At 47.4% G+C, this 25121-nt stretch overlaps 1 protein-coding gene and 1 pseudogene across 2 annotated transcripts; one reads left to right on the top strand and one right to left on the bottom strand.

The window, feature by feature from the left end:
* Window positions 1–480: 480 nt before the first annotated feature.
* NEIL2 (nei like DNA glycosylase 2) lies at window positions 481–18204 on the top strand. 2 transcript variants are annotated; one of them, XM_045799407.2, is made up of 5 exons: window positions 481–639; window positions 2528–2667; window positions 9151–9506; window positions 15448–15644; window positions 17134–18204. In XM_045799407.2, the coding sequence occupies exons 2-5, from the start codon at window positions 2530–2532 to the stop codon at window positions 17445–17447; spliced, it is 1005 nt and encodes a 334-aa protein (XP_045655363.1). In that variant the 5' UTR covers window positions 481–639; window positions 2528–2529; the 3' UTR covers window positions 17448–18204. The 2 variants fall into 2 exon arrangements, with proteins under 2 accessions (XP_045655363.1, XP_087722717.1); XM_087866591.1 differs by lacking the exon at window positions 481–639 and adding an exon at window positions 722–862.
* Window positions 13101–15038, bottom strand: LOC123793539 (26S proteasome regulatory subunit 7 pseudogene; annotated as a pseudogene).
* Window positions 18205–25121: the final 6917 nt, after the last annotated feature.

The raw sequence follows: 25121 nt of genomic DNA, 5'->3' as shown, positions 1-25121 counted from the left end.
GATCCCACTCTTTAAATTTTTCCTTAGAATTTCTTGACAACCTGTTTCCTTTGCAAAATGACGTGAGCTTGGAAGCCGTTCAAAATCAACTCAAAGACTTTGCCCGAACTACCCAAAGTTCTCCTATACGGGAACTTCACTTTTCTCTATAACCGCCTGTCTCCGAAAGACAATAAATGTTTCCAAGGCGGTTTGTCTCGTTTCTACGATGCGCCAGATCTGTGTACCTCCGCCCTTCTCCCACTTTCTCCCGCCCTTTACACCCCAGGCGCGGCCGCGGCCCCGCCTCCAGTCACCCCCTCAGGGGAGGAGCCTCGCGCCCTCACCTGCCAGAGCAGGGCTCCTCCCCTGCCAGAGCGGGGCTCCGCCCCCGGACCCGCCCCAGGGGCGGAGTCCCGCTCTACCCCACGCCCCGGCGGAACCCCGAGCCCTCCCCCCCCCCGAAGGAGGAGCCTCGCGCCACCCCTCCCATCCCCTCCTCGGGACCTATCCCCGCTGCCGGCTCCCGGGAGCGTTCTGCGTCCATCCCGGGGCAGAGCGTGTGCGGACGCCGGGCGGCCCTCTCCGCCTTGCGCGGGAGGCGGCGCGCGGGCATCGCCTCGGTGCTGGGGCTGACCGAGGGGCCCGGGTCCGGAGCCGGTGAGTGCAGCCGCCCGCCCTTCGCCGTGGCCCGCGCGGGCGGGGAGCGGGGAGCAGGCCGGGGAGGCGGCGCGGACTCCGCCCGGCGGTGCGCGGAGCCGCTGCCGTTGGCACTGCCCGGCTTTCCCGCGGCCTGCGCGCCGTCGTCCCGGCGAGCCAACGCAGTGACCGACAGTTTGAAGGAGCATCCCTTATGGAGCCGCACCCCTGGCCCAGTTTTTTGGTTGGTTGGTTTGCCACTGTGCCGCCCTGCATTTACCCCTGGGAGCCTCCCCCAGTGCCCTTCAGCCTTGTCTCCGCGGCCCCCCATCTCCTCGCCTCACCCCAGGAAAGAATTGGGATAAGCAGCCATTTTAGAGTCTCCCTTGGGGAGTGAGTGGCTAACCTTAGAAAAGAGGACTCCCTATCGCCCCTCTCCCCTGCCGCGTTCAGTGTGGCACCCTAGGGAGCCATTAACCAGCCTCAGTGCAGTTAGCCTCTTGAGGGAGGGGGTTTGAGGGTAGGCAAGACGGCCCCATCAAACCTGTGTCCTTTCCGCTTCTACTCTCTTAAGGCCAGAGCAGAGACCACTTGCTGCCCAGTTTTATTTCTGCATAAGTATACCTTAAAAACTATGCGCTTGTGTTGAGATTTCAAGGATTAGGTGCATTTCGGATGAAAGCTTTTCCAGAAGCTTCCTCTGTTAGAGATGACCTGGGCACTGAGAGCTGGTTGAGGTTAAGGTGGGTTGCAGTCAGGCAAGTCTTGCAACCCAGCACTTTTGTCAGTATGGCCTCTCCAGTGACTTGAAGGTCTGATTAGGGGAAACAACACTACTTTTTAACGAATATAAAGCACCATCAAATGTAAAATACACATTATTGAATGTGCTGATAATTCAACTATGAGAAAGCATGGATATAGTAAGAGGCATCATTTTAGAAATTTTTAATTGTTTTTTAGAATTGGTGAACTATAATAGCTACCACTCTGGCAGTACCTACTGAGTTCATAACTTACAGAGTCTTGTGCAGGGGGGGGACAAGGACAGGTGGTTAAGTAGTGTGCCCTGGGTAAGGGGGATGGGGAGGAACTCCTAGCTTTGAGAAGCCAGGTTACAGACCACTCAGACTCAAACATCTGAAGGCTTTATACATAAACTCTGAGTGAACTTGGGTTATTTGGGGCAGAGAGGGATAGGGGTTACAGATAACCATACATCAGGGTTAAAACAACCCCAGCTGTTTTTGGTTTCCAGGGATAATTATCTGCAGTTAAGCTGGAGGTGGCCTCTCCCTGCTCTGAACTAACATGACCCTGTGTCTGCACTTGTCATGGTTCTGAGCTCTGCATTGTCATCACATACACAGTGCCCCTTCTAGTGGGGTGGTCGTGGGAGGACCAGATTCACATCTGTCTCTGTGTCCCTTACAGTCTTCTCTTCCGTCACTGTTTCTCCCGTAAAAGTGGGGAGATAAATCAGCAGTAGTGGGTTCGAATGATTGGTATTGCTGAAGGAGGAGGACAGAGGAAGTGTGGAGATGAGTTGCGGGCCCACCGTGCAGGCAAAAAGTACCTAGGGCCAGCTCCCATTCAGGGTGCCACAAGGACTCCCATGACCTGATGGCTTAGCACACTGTTGGTGCTTAGTAAGTGTTTGAGGTGAGAAGAAGGTGAGAGGGGCTGGAAAGGGAAACCATTACTGGGAAACTGACCCACACCTAGCCACAGCTGGTCCTTCTCTTTGATCTGACCCCTTTTCCGAGCCACACCCCCTTTTGGCCATGTATGCATTTCAAGTCGATGGCAAAAAAATAGCTGCTTGAAAGCTTGGAACTTGGCACCCACCAGAAATGCTAGAGAAGAACTAGTGAAGTCAGTGGCTTCTTTTCCCCATTTCTGCCTGCAGGGATGCCGGAAGGACCATCTGTGAGAAAGTTTCACCACTTGGTCTCCCCCTTTGTGGGGCAGGAGGTGGTCAAGACAGGGGGCAGCAGTAAGAAGCTGAACCCTGCCAGCTTCCAGTCCCTGTGGCTCCAAGACACCCAGGTGAGTTCTTCCGGGCTTGTCCCATACCTCATGTAAATGGGCCGGCTCCATTGGCCCGTCCTGTGACTCCCTTAGAATTTATCTCAAGACTTTGATGCCATCAATTCCTTGTGCCCAAGGCAACCACGCTAGGAACCCCACGCAGCTCCGCCTCTTTAGGTCTGATGTTTCTCAGCCAGGAGTGGGCATCTCAGTGGCCTTTAGAACTAGATAGAGTACCCTATGCACTCATGAGCTGGAGATTCCAAATTAGAGAGTCTGGAGTGATTCTGGTCACTCCAGCTGACTGATGTGCACCTGTGGCTGGGAAGTAGCAAGGACGTAAGGAAAGAGCATAGCTTTCTGATCTGGATTCTGGTGGCCTTATCCATACCCTGAGCATAAGGTAGAATTGGCTCAAGGGGCTCCCAGGGCTCCTGTGGTCTGACTTGTGTGTCCTTCTCTAGGCCCATTTCTTCCCCTGTCCCAAATCTCTCTTCCAGTCTTGTTGAACTGTATGGGGCTCCTCTCCCAATCCTCTTGCCCATGATTTTGACATGCTGCTCCCCTGCTTGGATCTTCCTTTTTTTCCCCCAACTCTGCCCCCGTTCCCGTCCCTTCATGTGATCATGGTAATTCCTGTCTTCAGGATTCAGACTTGCCATCACATCCTCTGAGAAGCCTGGCCTGCCTGTTCTAAGGGTGGGGAGAGACTTCTCTGTGCTTGTGGGGCACCCTGTACTTCCTCCTAGTGGATCCTCATTGCTGAATTTGTCCTGCTGGTTGAGTTGCAGGAGACAGAGCAACGGGGCAGGGCCTGTGCCCCCATCAGTATTGTATGCCTAGCACTTTGCTGAGTGCCGGCTCTTAGGAAGCATATGTTGGTAATTGGCTATAGAAAAAATAAATTAGCTCTGCTGCTTAGCTGTGTGCTCTGAAGCAAGTTACTTAATCTCTTAGCTGTAGTTTCTGCACTTGTAAAATGGGGATAAATCACTTAGCGGTTAAAATTGTATTAAACAGACTTTATATGTGGGACAGGGGCTCAATAAGTGGTGATTCTCTTTTTACCACCTTGTCTTCACACACACCTCGCGGGTTACAAAGCCATTCTTGGTTAGAACTGAAAGAGGTCTTGTAGACCTTCACTTACATTTTCTGCATTTGGAGATAGGGGTTCAGAGAGAACACTCAACCTAAGTTGACATAGCTAGCTAGAGCCCAGGCCACCTGACCTCCAGTTCTGTGCTCCCCTCTGTGAGAGCTTTTGGACTCTTTGCCCAGACTACCGCAAGGTTTGCAGAGGCAGGGTTAGATCCTTTCATCTCTGGAACCCCAGCATTTCACCTGTGCCTGTCACAGAGCTGGCTCGCAGAGAATATTTATGGAATGTCTGAGTGGGCAGAAGAATGTGTGGACAGGGAGCCTTGAGATAGAACTGTGAGCTGGTTTCCTAGTAAACCAAGACAGAAATCAGTGTTGTGGGAGCCCGAGAACCCTGAGGGTCACAGCCTTCAGGAACTGCCTGGCATGTGGGGGGTGAGTTCTCATCACTGTGCTCCCTTCTTTGCACCTCTACCTCCTAAGGATCTGAGAGTTGAATTTGGAAAGTAAGACCTGTATCAACAACAGGGGAAACTGTTAGGTAACAGTGAAGGGGAAGGAAGGCATCATATGATTAAGCCCCATTTGAGGGCCTCAGCAGGGAAGAGGTCCTTGTGGCCTGGAGTAAAAGACTTCATGGGGACACCTGGGTGGGTCGGTCTGTTTGGCCTCTGCCTTCAGCTCAGGTCATGATCCCAGGTTCCTGGGATTAAGCCCCATGTGGGCTTCCTGCTCAGCAGGGAGTCTGCTTCTCCCTCTGCTCCTCCCCTCTGCTTCTGCGCTCGATCGCTCTCTCTCTCTCTCACTCTCTCACTCTCAAATAAATAAATAAATAAAATATTTTTATTAAGAAAAAGACTTCATGAAAGAGGTGGGATTTGAGTTGGACCTTGAAGGATGGAGGATTTAGATGGACCAAAAGGAAAGGAAAGGGCATTTCCAGGTTTGAGAAGCAGTTGTAGACAGGCAAATGGAGATAGAATGAGTGCAGTGGGCTAACGAAGCAGGGAAGAGATTGGCTCCACTCTGTGCTACCTGTTTTTCTGGCATGTTCCTTCTCTGTCTTTCCTTGTTGGTTCTCCAGTTTCTGTGTTGGAATTGTGTTTGATTATTCATAACGGATTCAGAACAGCTTATTCATGTCTGGAGTTTGTGTGGTGTTTTTTTTTTCCCCTCCCTTGACATAATGGGAAGTCCAGAGGAGGCAGTCCAGGATGGTATGGGAGCAATACAAGATCATTGGGCACCAAGCTCCTGCTTTGCCCTCCCTGGGGTGTGACCCTCATCCTCATGGTGATAACATGGCAGCTGAGATTCCAGCCATTACATTCTAGGCAGGAAGAAAGAGGAAGGAAAGGAGATAGGGCAGAAGGGACCTAGAAGTTGATTCACCTGTTTCAAAGAGCTTTTCTGGAAACCACATTTGACCACTCCTGCGTGTATTTCACTGGCTGCTCCATCTCTAAGGGAGTCTGGGAGACAGAGATTTTTAGCTGAAGACATTGAGGTCTCCCTAAATCAGAGGTTTTTGAGGTCCCTGTAAATTGGTAGATTTGTTAGTAGGGAAGAGGGTAGAGGGATATTGGGAGTTAGTCAGTAGTCTCCTTACACCCTGTCCATTATCTTCTCCTTCGTTTAACCCTCTCATTTTGCAAAGCATGTACTCCAGTAGCTGCCTGAGAAAGAGTACATGGGGCGTACGTATTGAGTACATGACTGTCACATGACTTACATGACTGTTAATGTTTCTATTCCATCCTAGTTCGGATGGTGTGGGAGCTCTCATCCAATCCCCCTACATACTTAAGACTTTTAACCAGTCCTCCAATTTTTAAAAAATATATGACAGCTTTACTGAGATATAATTCACATTACATACAATTCACCCACTTAAAGTGTGCAGTTCAGTGGCTTTTAGTGTCTTCACACAGAGTTGTACAACCATCACCACAATAGATTTTAAAACATTTTCATCCCCCCAGAAAGATACCTTGTGCCCACTAGCAGTCCCTCCCCATTTCACCCCTGCCTTCCACCCCCAGCCCTAAGCAACCACTCATCTATTTTCTGTTTCTATAGAATTGCCCTTTTTTGGACATTTCACATATATGGAATCCTACAACATGTGTTCTTTTGTGACTTCCTTTTTTTTAAAGGTTGTTTACTTATTTGACAAAGAGTGAGAGTCCACAAGCAGGGGGAGCAGGAGAGGGAGAAGCCGACTTGCAGACTCCCAGACTCCCCGCTGAGCAGGAAGCCAGACCTGACCCAGGGCTCCATGGGATGCATGTCCTGGAAGGCAGACAGACGCTTAACGACTGAGCCACCCAGGCGCCTCCTTTTGTGACTTCTTTTACTGAGCATATTTTCAAGGTTCATCCATGTTGTAACGTGTGTCAGAATTTCCTTCTCTTGGGGCGCCTGGGTGGCACAGCGGTTAAAGTGTCTGCCTTCGGCTCAGGGCGTGATCCCAGCATTCTGGGATCGAGCCCCACATCAGGCTCCTCCGCTGTGAGCCTGCTTCTTCCTCTTCCACTCCCCCTGCTTGTGTTCCCTCTCTCGCTGGCTGTCTCTATCTCTGTCGAATAAATAAATAAAATCTTAAAAAAAAAAAAAGAATTTCCTTCTTTTCAAATACTTAGTTTCCAGAGGGAACTAGTGGATGCTGGAATGGCCAGCAATCCCTATACCAACGGATGAAAGATTACTCCAAACTTTGCTGTGAAAGAGAGAAGGCACGGGGCTTAACACTCAAGAGACGAAGACCCTTTGCTCTTCTTTGGTCCCGCTTTTATTGGTGCTTGAGGATAATCACAAATCCTTATCACTGTTCCTCAAGCATGTGATGTGTGACGAGGGGGGTCTTACTGAAACTGGGAGGATATGTTTCCGGGAAAGATACGATGTGCTAATATGCATGTTCTGCCAAGTTCTGCTAAACATGGCCTAAGGGGCAAAGCCTACATCACTTAGGCCACAGAGCGGCTATTGGGGCTAGGAAAGTTTCAGGAAGGCACCTCCCTGTGGCATTCCAGCCGCAGAGTGGTCACACAGGCCTAGGCATTCCAAAGGCCTACTTCCTTCTCCCAAACCTCCTCTGCCCTCAGCGGCCTCTGTGTTACACTTTAGCGAGCCAGGTATTGTGGCTGATTTCATGCTCTACATTAACCCCAGCAAGTGGAGCCTTCCTCATCAGTATCCCCTCAGAGCCTAGCATACTGCCTGGCACATTGTAAAGGCTCAGTTAATGGTCAGTTAATTGAAGTAACAACAATGTCCCATGAATTTAAAAGAGGGACAGTAGAAATTGCCGTAGTTGTAGAGAACACAAAGATGTCCTGACCTAGGCATTTTTGACCTGCTAAATGTTTTGACCCTGAGGGGCATTTGACAAATATTTTCATCAGCATTATACCAATGCTGGTGAATTTGCATCAAGAAAGTCTTTTCTTTTCTTTTCCTTTTTTTTTTTTTTTTTTAATTTTTTTTTTTTTATTTTTTTTTTTTTTATTTTTTTTTTTTAAAAGATTTTATTTATTTATTTGACAGAGATAGAGACAGCCGGCGAGAGAGGGAACACAAGCAGGAGGAGTGGGAGAGGAAGAAGCAGGCTCATAGCGGAGGAGCCTGATGTGGGGCTCGATCCCGGAACGCCAGGATCACGCCCTGAGCCGAAGGCAGGTGCCTAACCGCTGTGCCACCCAGGCGCCCCATCCTTTTTTTTTTTTTTTAAAGATTTTATTTATTTATTTAACAGAGAGACAGCCAGCGAGAGAGGGAACACAGGCAGGGGGAGTGGGAGAGGAAGAAGCAGGCTCCCAGCAGAGGAGCCTGATGTGGGGCTCGATCCCAGAACGCCGGGATCACGCCCTGAGCCGAAGGCAGACGCTTAACGACTGAGCGACCCAGGCGCCCCAAGAAAGTATTTTCTGGAGCGAATTCTATTATGCCCTCTGAGTTCCTGCTCAGTTTTTTGTGTAGCTCAGTTAAGCCATTTCTGATACGTGGCAGCCACTGCTGTGCTCACATTTGCAGATGAGTTATTCTGGAATTATTTAGAAAGGGAATGCCCTCTTTTAGGGAGAGGATTTCAAACTTTTCATACTAATTGACAAGTTGGAGATCGTATCAGAACTGTGGTCTCTATGTACTTTTGGAGGCCAAAAAAGTAACACAGGCATTTCCATTATTGATGCCAGGTGTTTTGGTTTTGAAAGGCTGCCTGAATTTCAGATCATGCAGAACTGGCTCATCCTGGAATCTGGATATGCACATTGCATAGTAGGGCTAGCAATATGAAAATAGAATACAAAGCAGCTGGACCATTCTTTTACATATATTTCTTTTTCCCATCTTCTTTTCTTGAAATCATTTTCTTCGGGATGAGGTGAATTCTTTTCCTTTGTACATATTATATATGTTTTATGGTTTGATCCGTTGGTTAGTTTTTGTGTCAATATTCAGTTTCTATTGATTGTCGTTTTTTTGTTGTGGGTTCTCTCGTGGCCATTTCTTCTACCAAATCCTATTTCAGTGAGTGAGAGGTACCAAATTTTACGATGTGTAAAATACATTGTGTATTTACAATATATAAAACGCAGTACTTTAGCTGCAGTCAGTTTGTGTATGGTGTGTGTATGTGTGTGTGCGTGCTGATTATTTCTAACAGAGAAGTATTATGAATTAAATACAAGATGACAATTTATATTTATTTCTCAGCCAATCTGTGAAAACATCGGGAGCATTTTCCCTCAGTTATTCTAGGGTGGGCCTGTTATCTGGCATGGATCTGTGTTACTGCTAATCCAATTCTTCTAGCTTTCAGTCACTTTGAAAACCATGTGCTAACTGCCCATACCACTGGAGCAAAGAGCAAAAGGCAGGTCCGAAATACTCAACTTGGGAAAGCTTCACGGAAGAGGCAAGAAGGAATAAGTTTGCATAGGATAAACATCTGCACATACCTCTTCTAGTCTTCCCTATTCTGGGTCTGTAAGGCTGTCTTACTTAGGCCATGCAGACTACTATAGCAGAACACCACAGCCTGGGTGGCTTGTAACCAACGGAAGTTCGTTTCTCATAGGTCCAGAGGCTGGAAATCCAAGATCACATAGCAGGGCAGTTTTGGTGTCTGGTGAGAGCCTGCTTCCTGGTTCATAGACCACCACCTTCTGGCTGTCTTCACATGGTGCAAGGGGCGAAGGAGCCCTCTGGGGCCGCTTTTATAAGGACACTAATCCCATTTACGAGGACTTCACCCTCATGACCTAATTACCTCCTGGAGGCTCCACCTCCAAATACCACCGCATTGTGGGTTAAGTTTCAGCGTAACACATTGTGGGGGGGAGGGGCACAAACAAGTCCTTGGCAAAGCCTTAGATCATGTTCGGTTTTTTCTAGGTCCATGGAAAGAAATTATTCCTTAGATTTGATCCAGATGAAGAATTTGGGTCCCTTGGCAACATCTCACTGCCAGAGTCTCTAGAAAAAGGAGAGAGGAAGGAAGAGGCCTCGGACCAAAAGCAGGCCTCGGGACCCAGCAGCCAGAAGATCTCTCACCCGTCTTCTCAGTCCCTGGAGCTTGTTGCTCCCAGGGGAGACCATGGTTTGGAGCGTTTGCGGGGAGACACGCCTGCAGAAGGTGCTGAGAGGTGGCTGCAGGTCAGCTTTGGTTTGTTCGGCAGCATTTGGGTGAACGAGTTCTCCAGAGCGAAGAAAGCAAACAAGAGGGGCGACTGGAGGGACCCCATTCCAAGGTAATGGTGTGGTTGGGCAGACTGTGGGCTATGGCTCTGCAGGGTCTGTGGTGTTTCACACGGCCCCTGTGCAGGCTTGGGGCTGGGCTCTGTGGGCTCACTCAGGTGGGTATCCCCCCCGCTCTGCAGCAGCCCACTTCCTAGGGAAGAGTACCCATGATAGAAAGTAGACTGTGGTCTGCATCCAGAGAGGGGTGGAAACATACTGGGGCAGCTTAGAAGAAGGGAAGAACTTTCCCAACAAGCACATCCCTCCAGAGGGATGGCTCTGAAGGACATTTTATGGCTTGACTAGTGCACTCTGAATTTAGGGACAGAATTGTCTTAGTTTTCGTCTGCTCATGGTGAGGAGAATATCTTGGTGTGTAAAACTCTGTCCATGTTCAGGATTATTACTTCTGTAGATTCCCAGAGGAGTCATTGCTGGTCACTGAGAATGAACATCCTCTCGTCCTTGCATAAGTACTCGCTTAGCTGAATTCTTAACTAGTTCTGAGTTGTTTGAATACTTTTTATCAGTTTGCAGGGGCTTTTGTATATTGCGTGTTAATCTTTGTGATATCTGGTGCCACTGTTGTTTCAACTCTGCCTGTGTCCTTTGACAGTGTTTGTGCCTTTTAGCTTTCAGGGTTTATAAATTTTTAGGGGCACCTGGGTGGCTTAGTTAAACGTCCAGCGCTTGGTTTCAGCTCAGGTCCCAAGCTCATGGATTATGGAATGGATCCCTAAGTCGCATCGGGCTCCACATTCAGCAGGCAGTCAGTTTGAGATTCTCACCCTGTGCCCCTCCCCCCACTCATGTGCTCTCACTGTCTAAAATAAATAAATCTAAAAAGTTTTTAAATTTTTATCTATTTTTTAAAAATGTTTCTTGAAGTGTAGTTGACATTAGTGTTATCTCAGCTTCAGGTGTAGAACGTCAGGATTCAGCAATTCTAGACATTACTCAGTGCTCACGATGATAAATGTAATCATCATCTATCACCAGACAGTGTTATTAAAATATTATTGACTATATTCCCTATGCTGTAGTTTTCATCCCTGTGACTTATTTTATAACTGGAAGTCTGTACCTCTTAATCCTCTGTACCTATTTTGCCCATCCTCCCACCTCCTGGGATTTTAAATTTTTAGGTAGTCAGTGGTCAGTATTTTTCCCAATAGCTCTTGAGTTTTCCCCTCTTGCTGAAGAAGGCCCCTTCTGCCTAAAAGCCCCATTACTCTTCCATTGTCTAAAGTTTCATAATGATATATTTTTATGTTCAAAACTGTAGTGTTTCTTTACAGTATGATGTAGCGTTAGTAAGATGCTTTGGAGTGGAAGGATAACTCAGACTGGATTAAGTGGGGAGGAGATCATGAAGTTTCAGGCGAGGGTGGGCTTTGGTGTTGACTCAGTTCCCAGCTTTGGGCTTCATGTTCTGTGATTCTCCTGTCTGTGCCTTTTCCCACATGCTGGTTTCGTCCTTAGACCAGCAGCAGGAGACTCCTGCAGTCCCAGGCCTTATGTCCACACATAAAGAGAGAAGAGGGGAAGAGAGGGTCATTTCTAGAAGTTCCGATGCGCAAAAAGAGCTCAGAGCCTCCCAGCAAACCTCTCATGGCCTGAAGCTGGTGCCTGGGCTGGTTGCTAGATTAGCCACCAGCTGGGGCAGTTGAAATGCTCTTCACTAACAAGCCTGCTCCCTAACTAGCTTTTCGAATTTATTGTCACAGAGTTAACACATATCATTCTCTTATTTTTTTGAATCTCTTCTTGTGAAGTTATGTCTGCTTTTTTCTTCTAAGTGTTTTTTATTTTCCTTTGTCACCTTCCCTCTTTTTTTTCTTAATTAGGCTTACCAGAGTTTTATCAACTTTGTTGGGCTTTCAAATAAGTAATATTAGTTTTATATACTCTGTATGAGAAGAGTATTTTCTGATTTTCCAGATGTTTGAGTGGGGTCATCATTTTGTTTTGCTGACTTTTTTTTTTTTTTTTTTTTTTTTTTTTTTACTGGATTGTGATCAGGATATCAGCCTGTAAATTTTCTACTTTGGGCATCTATTAAAATTTGCAAACACATCATTGATCTTTGCTTACATTTTATGTACATAAATGAAGATAGTATGTTCATAAGAAGTAAAACCTTCTGTAACTATTAAGAACAGGTTAGTGATTTGATAATTCAAACTATACTTTCTTCTTTTTTGTTTACTTAATATGCTAAAGGTAGGAAGAGGAGCATTAAAATCCTCTAGGGTGATTGTAGTTGTATGAAGTTTCTCCTTGTCTTTCTAGTGTGTTTCTATGTTTGCTGCCCTGTTGTTCAAAGCATCAAGGTCTCTGACTCTCATAGGTTCTTTGCAGCTTTATTAAATAATAACATACCCTCAGGGCACTGGGTGGCTCAGTGGATTAAGCATCAGACTCTTGATTTGGGCTCAGGTCATGATCTCAGGGTCATGAGTTTGAGCCCTCTGTTGGGCTCCATGCTGAGCATGGAGTCTGCTTAAGAGTCTCTCTTCCTCTCCCTCTGGCCCTCCCTTCCAACTCCCTCCCTCTCTCACACACACACAAAAATAAAATAAATAATAACATACCCTCTGTTTACCTTTGATCTTGAATTCTGCTTTTCTTGATGGTAATAATGCCACTCTGTGTTTGGCCCCCCACTTGGTCTTTTTATAGTCTGTGCTTTATAGGTGTGCTTTTTAACTGATTTTAGGTATATTTCTTAGAGTGAGTATCTGGCTTTTATATCTCTTTAAACTCAAACCAAAACTCTTTTGTTTTGAAATGTGGTAACTGTGGTGTTTGTATTTTCTTCCATTTGCCTTTTTATTTTTTATTTATTTTTTTTTTTAAAGATTTTATTTATTTATTTATTTGACAGAGATAGAGACAGCCAGCGAGAGAGGGAACACAAGCAGGGGGAGTGGGAGAGGAAGAAGCAGGCTCACAACGGAGGAGCCTGATGTGGGGCTCGATCCCATAACACTGGGATCACGCCCTGAGCTGAAGGCAGACGCTCAACCGCTGCGCCACCCAGGCGCCCCCATTTGCCTTTTTTTAATACCTCGTTTCTTTTCTTCTGTTGGGTTTCTCAAGTTTCTTCCCCCCCCCCCTTTTTCCACTCCTGTTGGGTATAAATTGCAAGTATTGCTATTCATCTTCTTTCTGTTGGTAATAACGTTCCCTTTAAATTAGACTCGTAGTTTTTCTTAGTTAATAATGACCAAATGTTTAATAACATTAATAACATGTCTCCCTTCTTATTAAAATTGGGTTTTGCTCCTTTCCTTCATCCTTCTGAGAGGAGGCCTTCGAAATATTTCTACTTCACCACTTTTTTTACCCTATTTCCTGCGTTTGCTGAGATAGTTTAGAATTTTAGTTCCAGATTGTTAACTATATGATACTATTAATTATGTATAACTAAATTAATTAATACTAAAAACACATTAATGGGTATCTTCTTTGTTTTTACTCAGTTTTGAAACCTTTTATTTTTGTGTGTGTAATGGTTATTAACAAGCCTCTTTAATAAGGTTAGGATTCTAATGAAAAGCAGCGTTTTCGTGAAAGCCTTCAGGGCTCCGTTGTATGTCATATCAGGGAGTAGCTCTGAATTTGGCATGAGACTTAATGACCCTATTTACAGCCTGCAAGGAATCCTCCTCAGTAGCGATTTTTCACTGTGTTCTGATGGCAAGCATACCAGCTTCCCTGCAGATGCTTCTCATCTCAGCACCAGAGCGATTTGGACACAGGCACACTAACAATTCAAATCTGACATCTCTTTCAACACTCATTGAACAAGCACGAATCTGAAAAATGTGAGTCCAACCCTCTAGATCAGGTAAGCTAAATGCAGTCTTTCTGTCCAGTCTCTCTGGCCTCGTCAGTCCTAGATCCGAACCATCAGGTCTGGTGGTGGCCATGAGCCTTTTAATGTTACCTCGAGGGTCAAAACCGTCCAGTTGATTGATCAGTTTCAGGATCATTCTCTGCACTTCGTTGTCTCCTTCAGCATCATCCTCAACATGAGCCCCTCCAATAGCATCGCTTTCAGCAAAGAAGATAAGGCAGGCTATTTTTGTTCTGGGCATTTCAGAGAGTTCATGAACCATTCAAGCCCCCTCACCGACATTATTCTGTAAAAGTTCAAATCCAATTGCTCTAAAAGCAAGCATCGGTCCTGTTAGCATCTGCCCAAGCCCGGAGTGTCTTGCCTGTACCTGTGGACCAAAGAGCAGCACACCCTTGGGAGGCTCAGTGTCAAGGTTAACAAACGTCTCTGGATAAAGTAACAGAGTTTCAACCGCTCCCCACAGTTTCTGAATCTGTTCCTTAGAACCAGCCACATCGCTGTATATGACATAGGTTTTTCCTCCCCCTGCATCGTGGTAACTAGTGGATCAGTCTTAGGAGGCAGTGGAATGTGAATTTGATACTTATTTCTGTCCACTGTCATATTCTGCCGACTCTCATTCCTTCTTGTGTCGGTAGGTGCTACCTGATCACTAAGATCCACCGCACACTTGGCAAACTGCTTCACGTTGATAATGTACTTGGGTCCCCCGAATCAGCACACATTATCCTTGTACACCTTGCAACCTACAAAGGCTGATCACCCTACAGTGTTTGCTTTTCGGCGGCCAAATCCCAGAGTGCCGATGGGGGCAGGCCAGTATCAGACTCTTTCATACCAGTGAGCTTATTAAGCTGCTTCATCTGCTTAGAGTCAGTGCTCTGACCAGACGTTCTCAGCAAGGCGATATCCCCCCCATCCAGAGCTCAGGTGGGCTTCTCGTCCTCCTCATCCTCTTTGTTTTCCACTGGTGAGCACTGAGCTAATCCAGTGTTTAAGGAGCTCCAAGTGCCTCAGCTCCTCAGTGACCACACAGAACCTCTCTCTCTCTTCCAGTGGTCAACATGGGTATCTTCTGATTCAAGAATTCCTTCTTAACACGTCACAGTTCTGTTGTGCTATCGTCCAGTCCTCTAGGTCTCTCACAGTAAATATTATGCAATCCAGGGCTGCCCCTTACGACCTGCCCTCTCCCTCACCCCTTGGCTTGAAATCCCTGCTGATCTCATTTCTGTTGGGCATTTATTTTTCCTTGAGTAATTACGTGAGATACCACGGTAGATGTATCTCTGAGGCCTTCTCCTCTAAAGTTGTCCTTTTAGGGGTACCTGGGTGGCTCAGTTGTTGGTTCAGCGTTTGACTTGATTTCGACTCAGGTGGTGATCTCGGGTTGTGGGATCAAGCCCTGAGCTCCGTGCTCAACACAGAAGCTGCTTGTCCCTGTCCCTCTGCTCCTCCCCCGAATCACATGCTCTCACTCGCTCGCTCTCTCTCACTCTCTCAACAAGGTTGTCCTTTTACTTCCACATCAGAATACCATCTAGGTCAGATACATGGATATTCCCTTTCAGATATGGAGTCCAGTTGCAGTCTGATTATCTGCCCTTACACAGTAACCCATTATTTCTTTATCAAAGTTCAGACAGTTTCTCCTGTCCTTGGAATTCAGGAAGTCCATGGGCGTATGGGTGCGTATTTATTTCTTGGTAAATCTTGCCTGGATGGGGAGCGGTGGCTCTTTAGCATCCATTTCTCTGTCCTTCCTAACAAACTCTGCCTTTGTGCGGGTAGCCACACCTCCTGAGCTTTGAGGCTTCTGTACGTCACGTGGTCTTCAGTGAACGTGTATGGCTGTGATCAGGAAGATGGAGCGATATATATGTTTTCTTTTAATTACTGCATTTAGCCATGAGATTTTTATGATTCTGGCAGAGCCATCCCTTTTCTCTTTTGGGTTCTTAGCTTCCCTGGTGAATCTTGGCTGTGGAGTGGGAGCGCTATGGACATGTGACTTGAGTCTCCGAGTGGGAGCTGTATGTGTGTGTGCCCTGAACAGCATGCACTTAGGATCTTTTCTTTCTTCCTAGGTTGGTCCTGTACTTTGGTGGTGGTGGCTTCCTGGCATTTTATAATTGTCAGATGTCTTGGAGCTCTTCCCCCGTGGTCAGACCCACCTCTGACATCTTGTCGGAGAAGTTCGATCGAGGACAAGCCTTGGAAGCTCTGGGCCAGGAGCAGCCTGTCTGCTATACACTGTTGGACCAAAGATACTTCTCAGGCTTAGGTATGACTGATGGGAAAGGGATAAGACCCACCTCCTGCGTGCTTGTGGCAGTCACTTAATCTCTTTAGCTTCACTTCCTTCATTTTTAATCTAAGGGAGTTAGGGGCGCCTGGGTGGCCCAGTGGGTTAAGCATCTGCCTTAGGCTCGGGTCATGATCTCAGGGTCTTGGGATCGAGCCCCATATTGGGGCTCAGTGGGGAGTCTGCTTCTCCCTCTCCCTCTGCCCCTCTCCACCCACTCATGCTCTCCCCCACCTCCGTCTCAAATAAAAAAGTAAAATCTTTAAAAAAATAAACTGAGGGAGTTAGATTAGGCAATTTCTAACTTCTGTCCTGGCTTCAGAATTCACATCCTAATTATATTATCAGCTGGAATCTGCCTGTGGCCACATCATAGCATAACTTCCTAAAGGGCAGGAGTCGTGTCTTCTTTCTCTTGGAATCCTGCACTGCCTGGTGCAGTGCCTGGCACACAGGGGGTACTCGATTACTCAGCCAGTATCTGCCGGGAACCGGAAGCTGTGCAATTTGCTTAGGGAGAGCAGGGTGTTTGCTAATGGGGCCTCTCTTGGTCAGAGGAGCTGCCTGCTGGCAAAGCACGGATGCCTCAGGCCTCTGTCAGGATCTTAAAAGGCATGAGTGAAGAAGCAGGTTCCCTCGCTCTGTTCAAGTGTCCTGAGCAATGAAACCATGAGCATTTTCAGGTGGGGAAAAGAGCTGAGCAATCTGAAAACTAGAACAGCTAACTAGCAGAACTGTAAGAACTGACTGCTCTTACTACCTCCACAGAGGACTGAGTGTCCCTGTGACTGGCTGCTGAGGCAATTGCGTGAGCTGATGACAAAACCACCTCATCTCCAAGGCGTGGTGGTGCCTGCTGCAGGCACAGCTCCCCTCAGCGGGGAGGAGGCCCCGGGGGCTCACCAGACAGTGGCCTTGCATTTTCACATTAAGACTGTGGGAGCCCCTGCACCCTGAGGGAGACAGACCTCCAGAAAGCGCCTTTGGGATATTTACAGCAAGAGCTAATGCTCTATTGACTAGTCATTGTTACTAACGACAATAATAACCGCTGACAAAAGCGATCCCCATCTTACAGGTGAGGACTGTGAAGCTTATGGAAGCTAAGGAAGCTCCCAGGGTCACATAGCTAGGATCTGGTTGAGCGGGGTTCAGACGCAGGCAGTCAGCTTCCCTAGCCTGCCTTGATAACCTCTTTGCTGTAACGTGGGCCGCACATGAATTTTATTTCACCACAACAACCTTAAAGGTGAGTATTAGCCAACCCACTTGGCAGACAGGGAAGTGGACTCAGAGCAGGTGACTTGCCCAGGAGCCCCCAGGCCGTGGCAGAGTTGGTTCCAGGTCATCTGGAAGAACTCTCCTGCCGCCGTCATGCCAGCTTCCATCTGCTCTGCTGATTTTGTGGACGGGGCTCTCACCAGTGTGTTCTTTTTCCTTCCCTTGTCCTCTCCCTGCCTCCTCCCAGGGAACATCATTAAGAATGAAGCCTTGTACAGAGCTGGGATCCATCCCCTTTCTCTCGGTTCGCTCCTCAGTCCTCAGCACCTTGAGGCCCTCGTGGATCACGCGGTGGAGTTCAGCGCAGACTGGCTTCAGGGCAAATTCCAGGGCAAACAGCAGCACACGCAGATCTACCAGAAAGAGCAGTGCCCTGGGGGGCACCGGGTCATGAAAGAGGCGTTTGGGCCTCCAGGAGGCTTCCAGAGGCTCACCTGGTGGTGCCCGCAGTGCCAGCCCAGGCTGCCACCCGACGGGCAAGCGCAGGTCCAGATCTCCTAGGGGTGCTCCCGCCCCGTCTGCACAGAACCTGGCCCTTCAGGGACTGTGACTCCTGAATGTCCAGAAAGGGGGGTGTTGTCAGTGTTTGGGCCTGGCTACAGGAATTAGAGGGCTGGTTGGGGCAGGGGGATGGATGTCAGGACTGTTGCGAGCCATCACTGGAGTTCGGTGGAAGGCGGTTTCTATAGGGTTAGATTTTTTTCTTATTTTGGTTAATTCTTCCCATCTAATTCTGCCATTGTGAAAGATGAGGAGAAGTCACAAGGACAATAAAAGGAAACACCTCCCAGTGCGGCGACGAAAATGAAAGCACCTGAAAACAGCCGTGCCTCAACATTGCTTTGCAGGTGTTTGGTTTTGTGTTTGAAACCTCAGTTGTTAGGCCCCCATTTGAAAGAAACGGGAAAACGGAATTCCCTTCCTTTGTTCCCCTAGAGGGATCCAGCAATGAGGGTGGATTAGCACATGAGAGGAGGCTGAGGCTGACTCAGCCTCCCGCCTGGGTCCTTCCTGTGGGATGGAGACCCCAAGAGAAGGGTGGGAGGAGGAGAGGGACCAGGGAATTGGCCACCTTCCTGCTGTGCCCAGTGAGCTTTAGAAAAAAGTATTTATGTTCTCCGTAAGGTGATACGTTTGTGACTGTTGCTATGTTGAATGGTGCAGGAATCAAGGGTGGTAGAGACACACTGTCAGGTTGTTAGCGACAGCTAGAAGAAAGTAGGACGGTGACAGGAAAATAAAGCTCTTTTTTATTTTCTGTTGTCATCTTTATTTGGCGGTCAAGGCTCTTTACACTGGGAATAACTGAGCTCCTAAGTGAAGGCGGCTAAGTAGGGCTCCCTGAGTTGGTCTGATGGGTCCACTTCAAAGGAACAGGGTAGGGAGGGGGTGAGCACACAGCTGCTCTTCTGTCCATAGTACGCTGCCCTACATGAGATCTGGCAGAGCACAGATGGATTTCGTTCTGTTGCACCAGCCTCTGGCCTGCAGAAGGTAGTGATTTGCATGAGTGAACGTACTGTGCCCAGCAGCTCCCCAAGAGTTGTTAACAGTGGGGAAAGCCACTATGTCAGACGTGTAACCTGTAGGATAGTTCATTGTCTGAATACTCCCATGGAAAGCCTTTAGCCTCGTTCTTGCCATATCTGCAGAAATCCCCGTGGTGATGAGTACTCACTGTACGTGTTTTATAGATGAGGAAACTGAACTCCAGACCAGAGGCTGAGGAGCTTGCCTAAGATCACACGGCTAACAGGGCTCAAGGGCACGCACTACTTTGTGGTCCTCTCGGTATCAGGCCTCTGTAACTGCCCAGCACCACCCCAGCAGGTGGCTGACACCATTAGGAGGATGTCACTGAAAGTAGCCAAGCTTCCTTTGATCCCTCTGCTCTGAAAATAGACCCCTAGGAAGAATCGTCACCCATGGTGTCTCACAGATGAAGGGTTCTATCATCAAATGTCCCCCTCTTGGACCTTCGTGGAGCTCATAAAAGCCTCCAAGAAATTCTGCGGTAGAGCAAAGTAAAACACTTTGTTTCCAAACTTCATTTTACCGTGAAACCCATTTTACCTTTACCCTTCTTTGGGACAGAGTGTAGAAAAGGGTGTAATCCACTAAGATATATCCTTTGACTCTGCTTTCAAATGTGCCTCTCCGTGGTCTGTTTTTCCTTTAGATCCTTTCCTGCAACCAGTTTTAGCAACCCGGTTCAGTCATGACAGTTCTGACATCGAATCTGAATCCTTCCTGCTTTGTGTTTCCTTTGCATCACATATTTTAAATAATCTTACACAACTGTACCTCAGTTATCTCTTTTACTTGACAGAAGTGCCAGTTCTTTTGGCCTTAGATTATGCATGCCTAAGTAAACACCTCGGTCTGGGAGACTTAAACCCCAGAAATTGCTGCTCTCGCGGTCCTGGAGGCTGGAATTGTCCCATCAAGGTGCCGGCAGGTTGGTCTGTCCCGGGCTCTCCCTCTTGGCATTGCAGCTGTGTCCTTGCTGTGCCCTCTCAGGCCCTTTTCTCTAAGTGCAGGCACTCCTGGGGCCTCTGCCTCTCCTTAGAAGGACACCAGGCCTATAGAGGGATTAGGGCCCCACAGTTATGACCTCATTTCACCTTATTTACCTCTTCAAAGGTCCTATCCAGATATCCCACGTGATTAAGGCTTCAGTGTCAGAATTTGCTGGGGGGTGTGGTGGGGGTAATGGACACAATTCAGTCCATAACAGGATGCAAGGGTGTTCTGGAGAGAATCTTCAAGTTCTCAGAGGCCATGTCTCTGCACTTTTTTTTTTTAACTTGAATTAGTTTGTAAAACCCTACTTCCAGACCAGATGCTGTGAAAATACTATTTGAGTTAATTGCTATTTGTATCTACAAGAATATATTTATGCACTTTTACGTGTGTGTGTTTGTGTATACACACACACACACGTGTGAAAATATATGTGTGGGGGGCACCTGGATGGCTCATTTAAGTGTCTGCCTTCAGCTCAGGTCTACCTTCAGTTCAGGTCATGATCTTGGGGTCCTGGAATTGAGCCCCACGTTGGGCTGCCTGCTCAGCGGGGAGTCTGCTCCCTCTCCCTCTGCCCCCCCCCACTTGTTCTGTCTCTCATAAATCTTAAAAATGTGTGTGTGTGTGTACATATATACACACATATATATGTTCCCTTAATAAGAATTGACCTTTCTAACCCATATGGGATAACAGAAGTGTGAAATGTTAGGTATAAGCTGGGGCAAAGATGGTGTCCAGCCCATTTCCTCTAAGTCAACATCCGATCAGTACAGCAGCTTCAGAGTGCAAGGGGGGATGGGATGGGGAGGCTCTAGAGATACGAGGGGAGGGCTGTGCACCACGGCCTGCATGGGGGTCTGCACCCATTGTGATTGGTAGAAAAAGAAAAAGGAAAACGCTGTTGCTGTTGTTGATAAAAGTGCTGGAACCTTGAAACAGCAGTGGGAATGGAAAGGAGGAGAGGTACAAGGGCATCAAGGGGTTGGGCTCCTGGGTGACTAGCTGTGCAGACTTGGGCGCGATGGGGGGTAGGTGTGGAAGCTGAAGATGGCTTAGGTCTGGCACCTGCACCGGAGGAGCCCAGCCCAGCTGCTGATAGGGAAAGCCAGCCAGGAGATGAGCAGGTTCTGTGAAGGAAGGTGATCACCTGTGTGGCACTGCAGCTGGGGGGACAGCATAGCTAGGACATAGGCCTGGCTCTCCACAGATGCAGGCTGGGCTGGAAGGCACAGATTTGGGAGCTTTCCTCATAGTGTGACAGAGAAGGGTAACAAGGGCCATCACGTGGCATGAGAAAAGATGGCAATCACAGTGGAACCATAGAGAAAGTCTTGTGTTGAAGGGACAAGAGCACAGAAAGAAGCCAATGAAAGATCAAATGTAACAGGAGGAAAAACAAGCTTCAGGTGGAAGCAGGTAGTCCATAATACTGGCTTACGCTGAGTTGAAGGAGGAGAATAAGAAGAGGACTTTGGATTTGTCAGTTGATCAAATTTGAGGTCATGATCACCTCCCAAGAGAGCAATTTATGCAGAGTGGCTGCCAGTCTAAAGGGGCTGAGACCTGCATGGGAGCCGAGGAAGTAGAAGTGATGAGAGTGGTCTGCTGTCCAGGAAGGTTAGTCCTGAAGGAAAGGGGAAAAGAGGTCAGGGAGGAGAGTCACTTGTTAAGGGGTGGCTATAATGTGAGGATTTGTAAATGAGTTGAGAGGAAACACTAGCGGGGCGAGAGAGCACACCAGCGCCAGCACTTAAAGATGACCAGGCCAGGATAGGGAGAGAAAAACAGATCCAGAGAAAATTCACCGAAGGCGAGGTCTTTTGAAGTAGAAAGGAGGAAGGGGAAGGTTTGTAACAGCTGTTCTGGGAATTTAGAGCCACTTAGGTTTCCAGGGAAGGGTTGTAGAGCCATACTGGAGATCCAGGCTAGATTGCTTCACCTCCCGACTTTCTCCAGCAGTACCCAGTAGCCGAGGCTCAAAACCAATGAAATGGATGCTGTATTAGCCCACAGTTGAAAGTGGTGAGGGTAAGAACGGTAGAAGGCCAGGAGGGTGAATGAGAATCCTTTCTATTTAAACATTTTATTATTATTTTTAAATTACAGATAGCAAAAGATTAAAGTGATAAAAAGTTTACAGAACAGAACATGGAAGAATAACTCTCACACCTGATCTGACCTCTCAGGAGCAGACTTCATATTCCTCTGACTTCAGGGACTTACTAAAAGTCTGTTGAGTGGGGAAAACAGCGCCCAGCAGTGGAGTTGTAGGGGTTGTTGTCAGCACCATCAGAATTCTAGTGGAAGTACGTAGGCTGGGTTCAGTGTGGAAGAAATGTAGAAGCAGAAACGTGGCTGGCTGACTGAAACCACAGTTGCCATGCTCCCTCATTGTGGCAGGAGGCTCTCAGAAAGTTTCAGTTAGTCCTGAAAGGAGGGAGGGAAAGGATGGCATAAGTGGAGTGAATGGGAGCTAGGAAAGAGGTGATGGGGGCGGTGGTGTGGAACAGTGGGAATTACTCAGATTGTCCCTGTGCCTTTTGGATGGAAGGAGGGGCTTCTTGCTTGACAGAATTGCAGGTGAGGGATGAGATACATAGAGGGAGAGTCCAGGTAATCTGGAGAGGTGAGATTTGTATTCAGCAGATTCTAGGGGAAAGATTTATTTATCTCCTGAACTCGAGTTTTGTGATAATTGTGAAAAACTTGATATTTAATGTCAGGTTTCAGTGGCCCTAGCCATTCAATAAGTATTTCTGACAGGCGGCCTAAATGCTGGTTCTGGGAACACAAGGAGAAAAAACACAAGCAAACCCCTACACTAATAGGAGGAGGCTGGCTTATTACAAAGAATGTTAAAAGTATTTCAGTAGGTTGTAGAAAAAATGCTGTGTGAGGGCGGGGAGGATATAAGTGTGTTCTAGAAGTTCCAGTATAGGGGCACCTGGGTGGCTCAGTCGTTAAGCGTCTGCCTTCGGTTAAGGTCATGATTTCTAGGGTCCTGGGATGGAGCCCTGCATTGGGCTCCCTGCTCAGCAGGGAGTCTGCTTCTCCCTCTGTGCTCTTGCTCTCTGCTCTCCTCTCTCTTTCAAGCAAATAAATACAAAAAAAAAAAAAAAAGTTCCAGTACAGTCCCAGTTGCAAACATTGTTATTCCACAAAAAGTAGTGGAGACTTGTTATGTGGCAAGCACTGTGCCAGATGTTATGTTTAGACAGCGTCTCTGACCTTGAGGACTTCACAGTGAAGAGACAGAAATGAGATCATTGGAATACACCAGGTTCAAGACGAGAGCATCCACTGAACATGATGGAAGTACTGGGTCTATGGAAATGAGAACAAACGAGGCTCTCTATTCAGAGCTTGCTAGAGCAAGGGCATGAGCCATTGTCACCTGTCACCTGCATTGGCCGAAACTCAGAGGCAGGCAGGGGAGTGGACAAGCTTTATAATGAACAAAGGTGAAGGAATCAGGTGTGCTCGGGTTGGAGGAGGTTGGCATGAAGAAGCTGGAAGCAGTCTAACCAGGAGCTGGGTTATCTTAACGTGATTTGCTTGCAGAGTATATTTGGCTCTCTTGGTTGGCCCTGAGTTGAAAGTAGGGGCAAAATATAGAGAAGTTACCTTGTCCTGACTACTCTGGGCCTATTGTACAGAGGTTGTGGGTTGGAGTTCTGTTACGGTGTATGGTCTGGCCATTGTCTATTTGTATATGCAGTCTCTGGGCGCCTAGGTCAGACTCAGGAAGCTGGATTAGAATCCAACTATGTCTCTAATAAACAGCAACACCATTCCATCAGCCACGTCTGTCTTTTCCTCTGGTCTGATGCCACTGGAAGCTCTTTGGGGTCAAACCTCATCTTGCTCATCTTTGTTTTTTACCCCAGTGTCTGCCACATTGTTGGTGTTCAGTGGATGTTTGTTGAATCTAAAGAACAGATAAAGGAGAGGCCAGGAAACTTTAGAAAAGGATTTCTGAAGGAAAGGGATTCCACTTGAGCTGTGATGACTCTGAGGCATCAGGGTGAAGAGCTAGGCGAAGAGCAAGGAAGGGCATTCTGGAGGTGAATTACTCTGGCAGAGACTGGAGTATGAAATACTGTGGCCTGTTTGGGAACCGCAAGTGCTGCCAGGGCTGGATCAGGGCTAGAAAGTAAGGTAGTGATGGAATAGAAGGCAGTGAAAATCCAAAAACAGGAATATAGGTGCCAATTGATGAGGGAGTCTTTATTCTATGCCAGAATCCTTATTTTTATCTTGAAAGGCATTTCCTTTAAGGAATTTAAAATTGAAGAATTGTAGGCACGAGAGCAATATAATAAAGTGTGTGTTTTAGATAAATTACTCAAGCTATCACATGGGAATGCATGGAAAGAGATGGGAAGTTGACTTGAAAAATAGTTTGGGAGACAAGATGGGGCTTAAACCAAGATGCATCAAAGAGGAGAGATTAAGACTAAAGAGGTTTATTTCTTAGGCTCCATAGACTTGATGAACGATTTCAAAGGGAGTAGGTGTAGGAAGAGAAAGGAGTTAGGGATGACATCAGGATTTGATAATTAGTCAACTGGGACGCTGTTAGTGCCATTAACTGAAGAAGCCGTTTCAGTGGGAGAGAGATTTCAGTTATGGACATCATAACTTTGGGGGACATCAAAGAGGAGGAAGAAGAGGTACAGGGCAGTTCAGTAAATATTCATTGTGCCCCTAGTATGTGCCAGGCACTGTTCTAGATGCTTGGGGGTATGTTAGTGAACAAAATAAAGGTCTGTCAATCATTGAGCTTACGTTCTAGGAAGAAGAAACAAGACACTGAACATCAAAAGCAAATTTTGTATTATATTAGCACGTGATAAATACTATGGGAAAAACTAGAACAGGATGGGGATTAGCGGCGGTGGTGGTGGGTGGGGAACAAGCGCAGTCTAAAACCGTGATCAGTGGGTGTCTGGGCGGCTCAGTCGGTCAAGGGTCTGACCTTTGATTTTGATTTCGCTCAGATTAAGATCTCAGGGTGGGGAAATCCCGCTCAGCCAGGCGCTCTCTCCCTCTCTGCCTGTTCGCTCACGCGCTCTCTTAAAAAACAAAAACACTATGGAGATATAAATTTCCACATCACTCTTTACATAGGGGTAGAAACGCTTCAGATCCATTTTGGGGACAAAGTGGGGTCCAAAACATTAAAAAGAGGTCCTAGAGTTGAAATTCTAGGAATAAAATCACCCAGAGAGAAATGAAAAGCTTTGAGGGTTGTGAAGCCGGAAAAGGAGGGGTGTTACTGCTGGACCAGGTGCCCGGTGTTTTATGGGGCTGTTAAGTGCCGCAAATGATTTTTGCTCTCTTGTGTCAACGATAAACGCCAACTCGATGGTGGGCCCACCCGCCTTTTAAATGGTCCGCAGCCTCGCGCAGATACAGCACAGGAGGTGTGCGTCACTGAAGAGCTAATCTGGCCGGCAGGACAAACACGATTACACACGTGGTGGGATTATTGACAAAATCGTAGCGAACTCTCGCCTGCTGGGCTCTCACCAAAAGCCCACGCACGCCTAAAGCCAGGATCCACTGCACTCCCAGCTCGGGTCTGGGTTCGCGTTCCAACCTCCACCTGGGGAAGTGGAGGAAAAGGCCCACCCCCATAGAAGC

The sequence above is a fragment of the Ursus americanus genome, chromosome 13, assembly GCF_024610735.1.
Source record: "Ursus americanus isolate L20-20 chromosome 13, mUrsAme1.1.p, whole genome shotgun sequence".
NCBI classification, from domain to species: domain Eukaryota; kingdom Metazoa; phylum Chordata; class Mammalia; order Carnivora; family Ursidae; genus Ursus; species Ursus americanus.
The sequence above is the reverse complement of the archived record's forward strand: the minus strand, read 5'-3'. Positions and strand labels throughout refer to the sequence as shown.

What these genes read in the sequence shown, in the direction of transcription:
- NEIL2 (XM_045799407.2), top strand. Translation starts at nt 2,530, where the DNA reads ATGCCGGAAGGACCATCTGTGAGAAAGTTTCACCACTTGGTCTCCCCC. An exon ending in TGGAGGGACCCCATTCCAAG is followed by an intron (nt 9,507 to 15,447) that starts GTAATGGTGTGG and finishes CTTTCTTCCTAG; the next exon opens with GTTGGTCCTGTACTTTGGTG. An exon ending in AAGATACTTCTCAGGCTTAG is followed by an intron (nt 15,645 to 17,133) that starts GTATGACTGATG and finishes GCCTCCTCCCAG; the next exon opens with GGAACATCATTAAGAATGAA.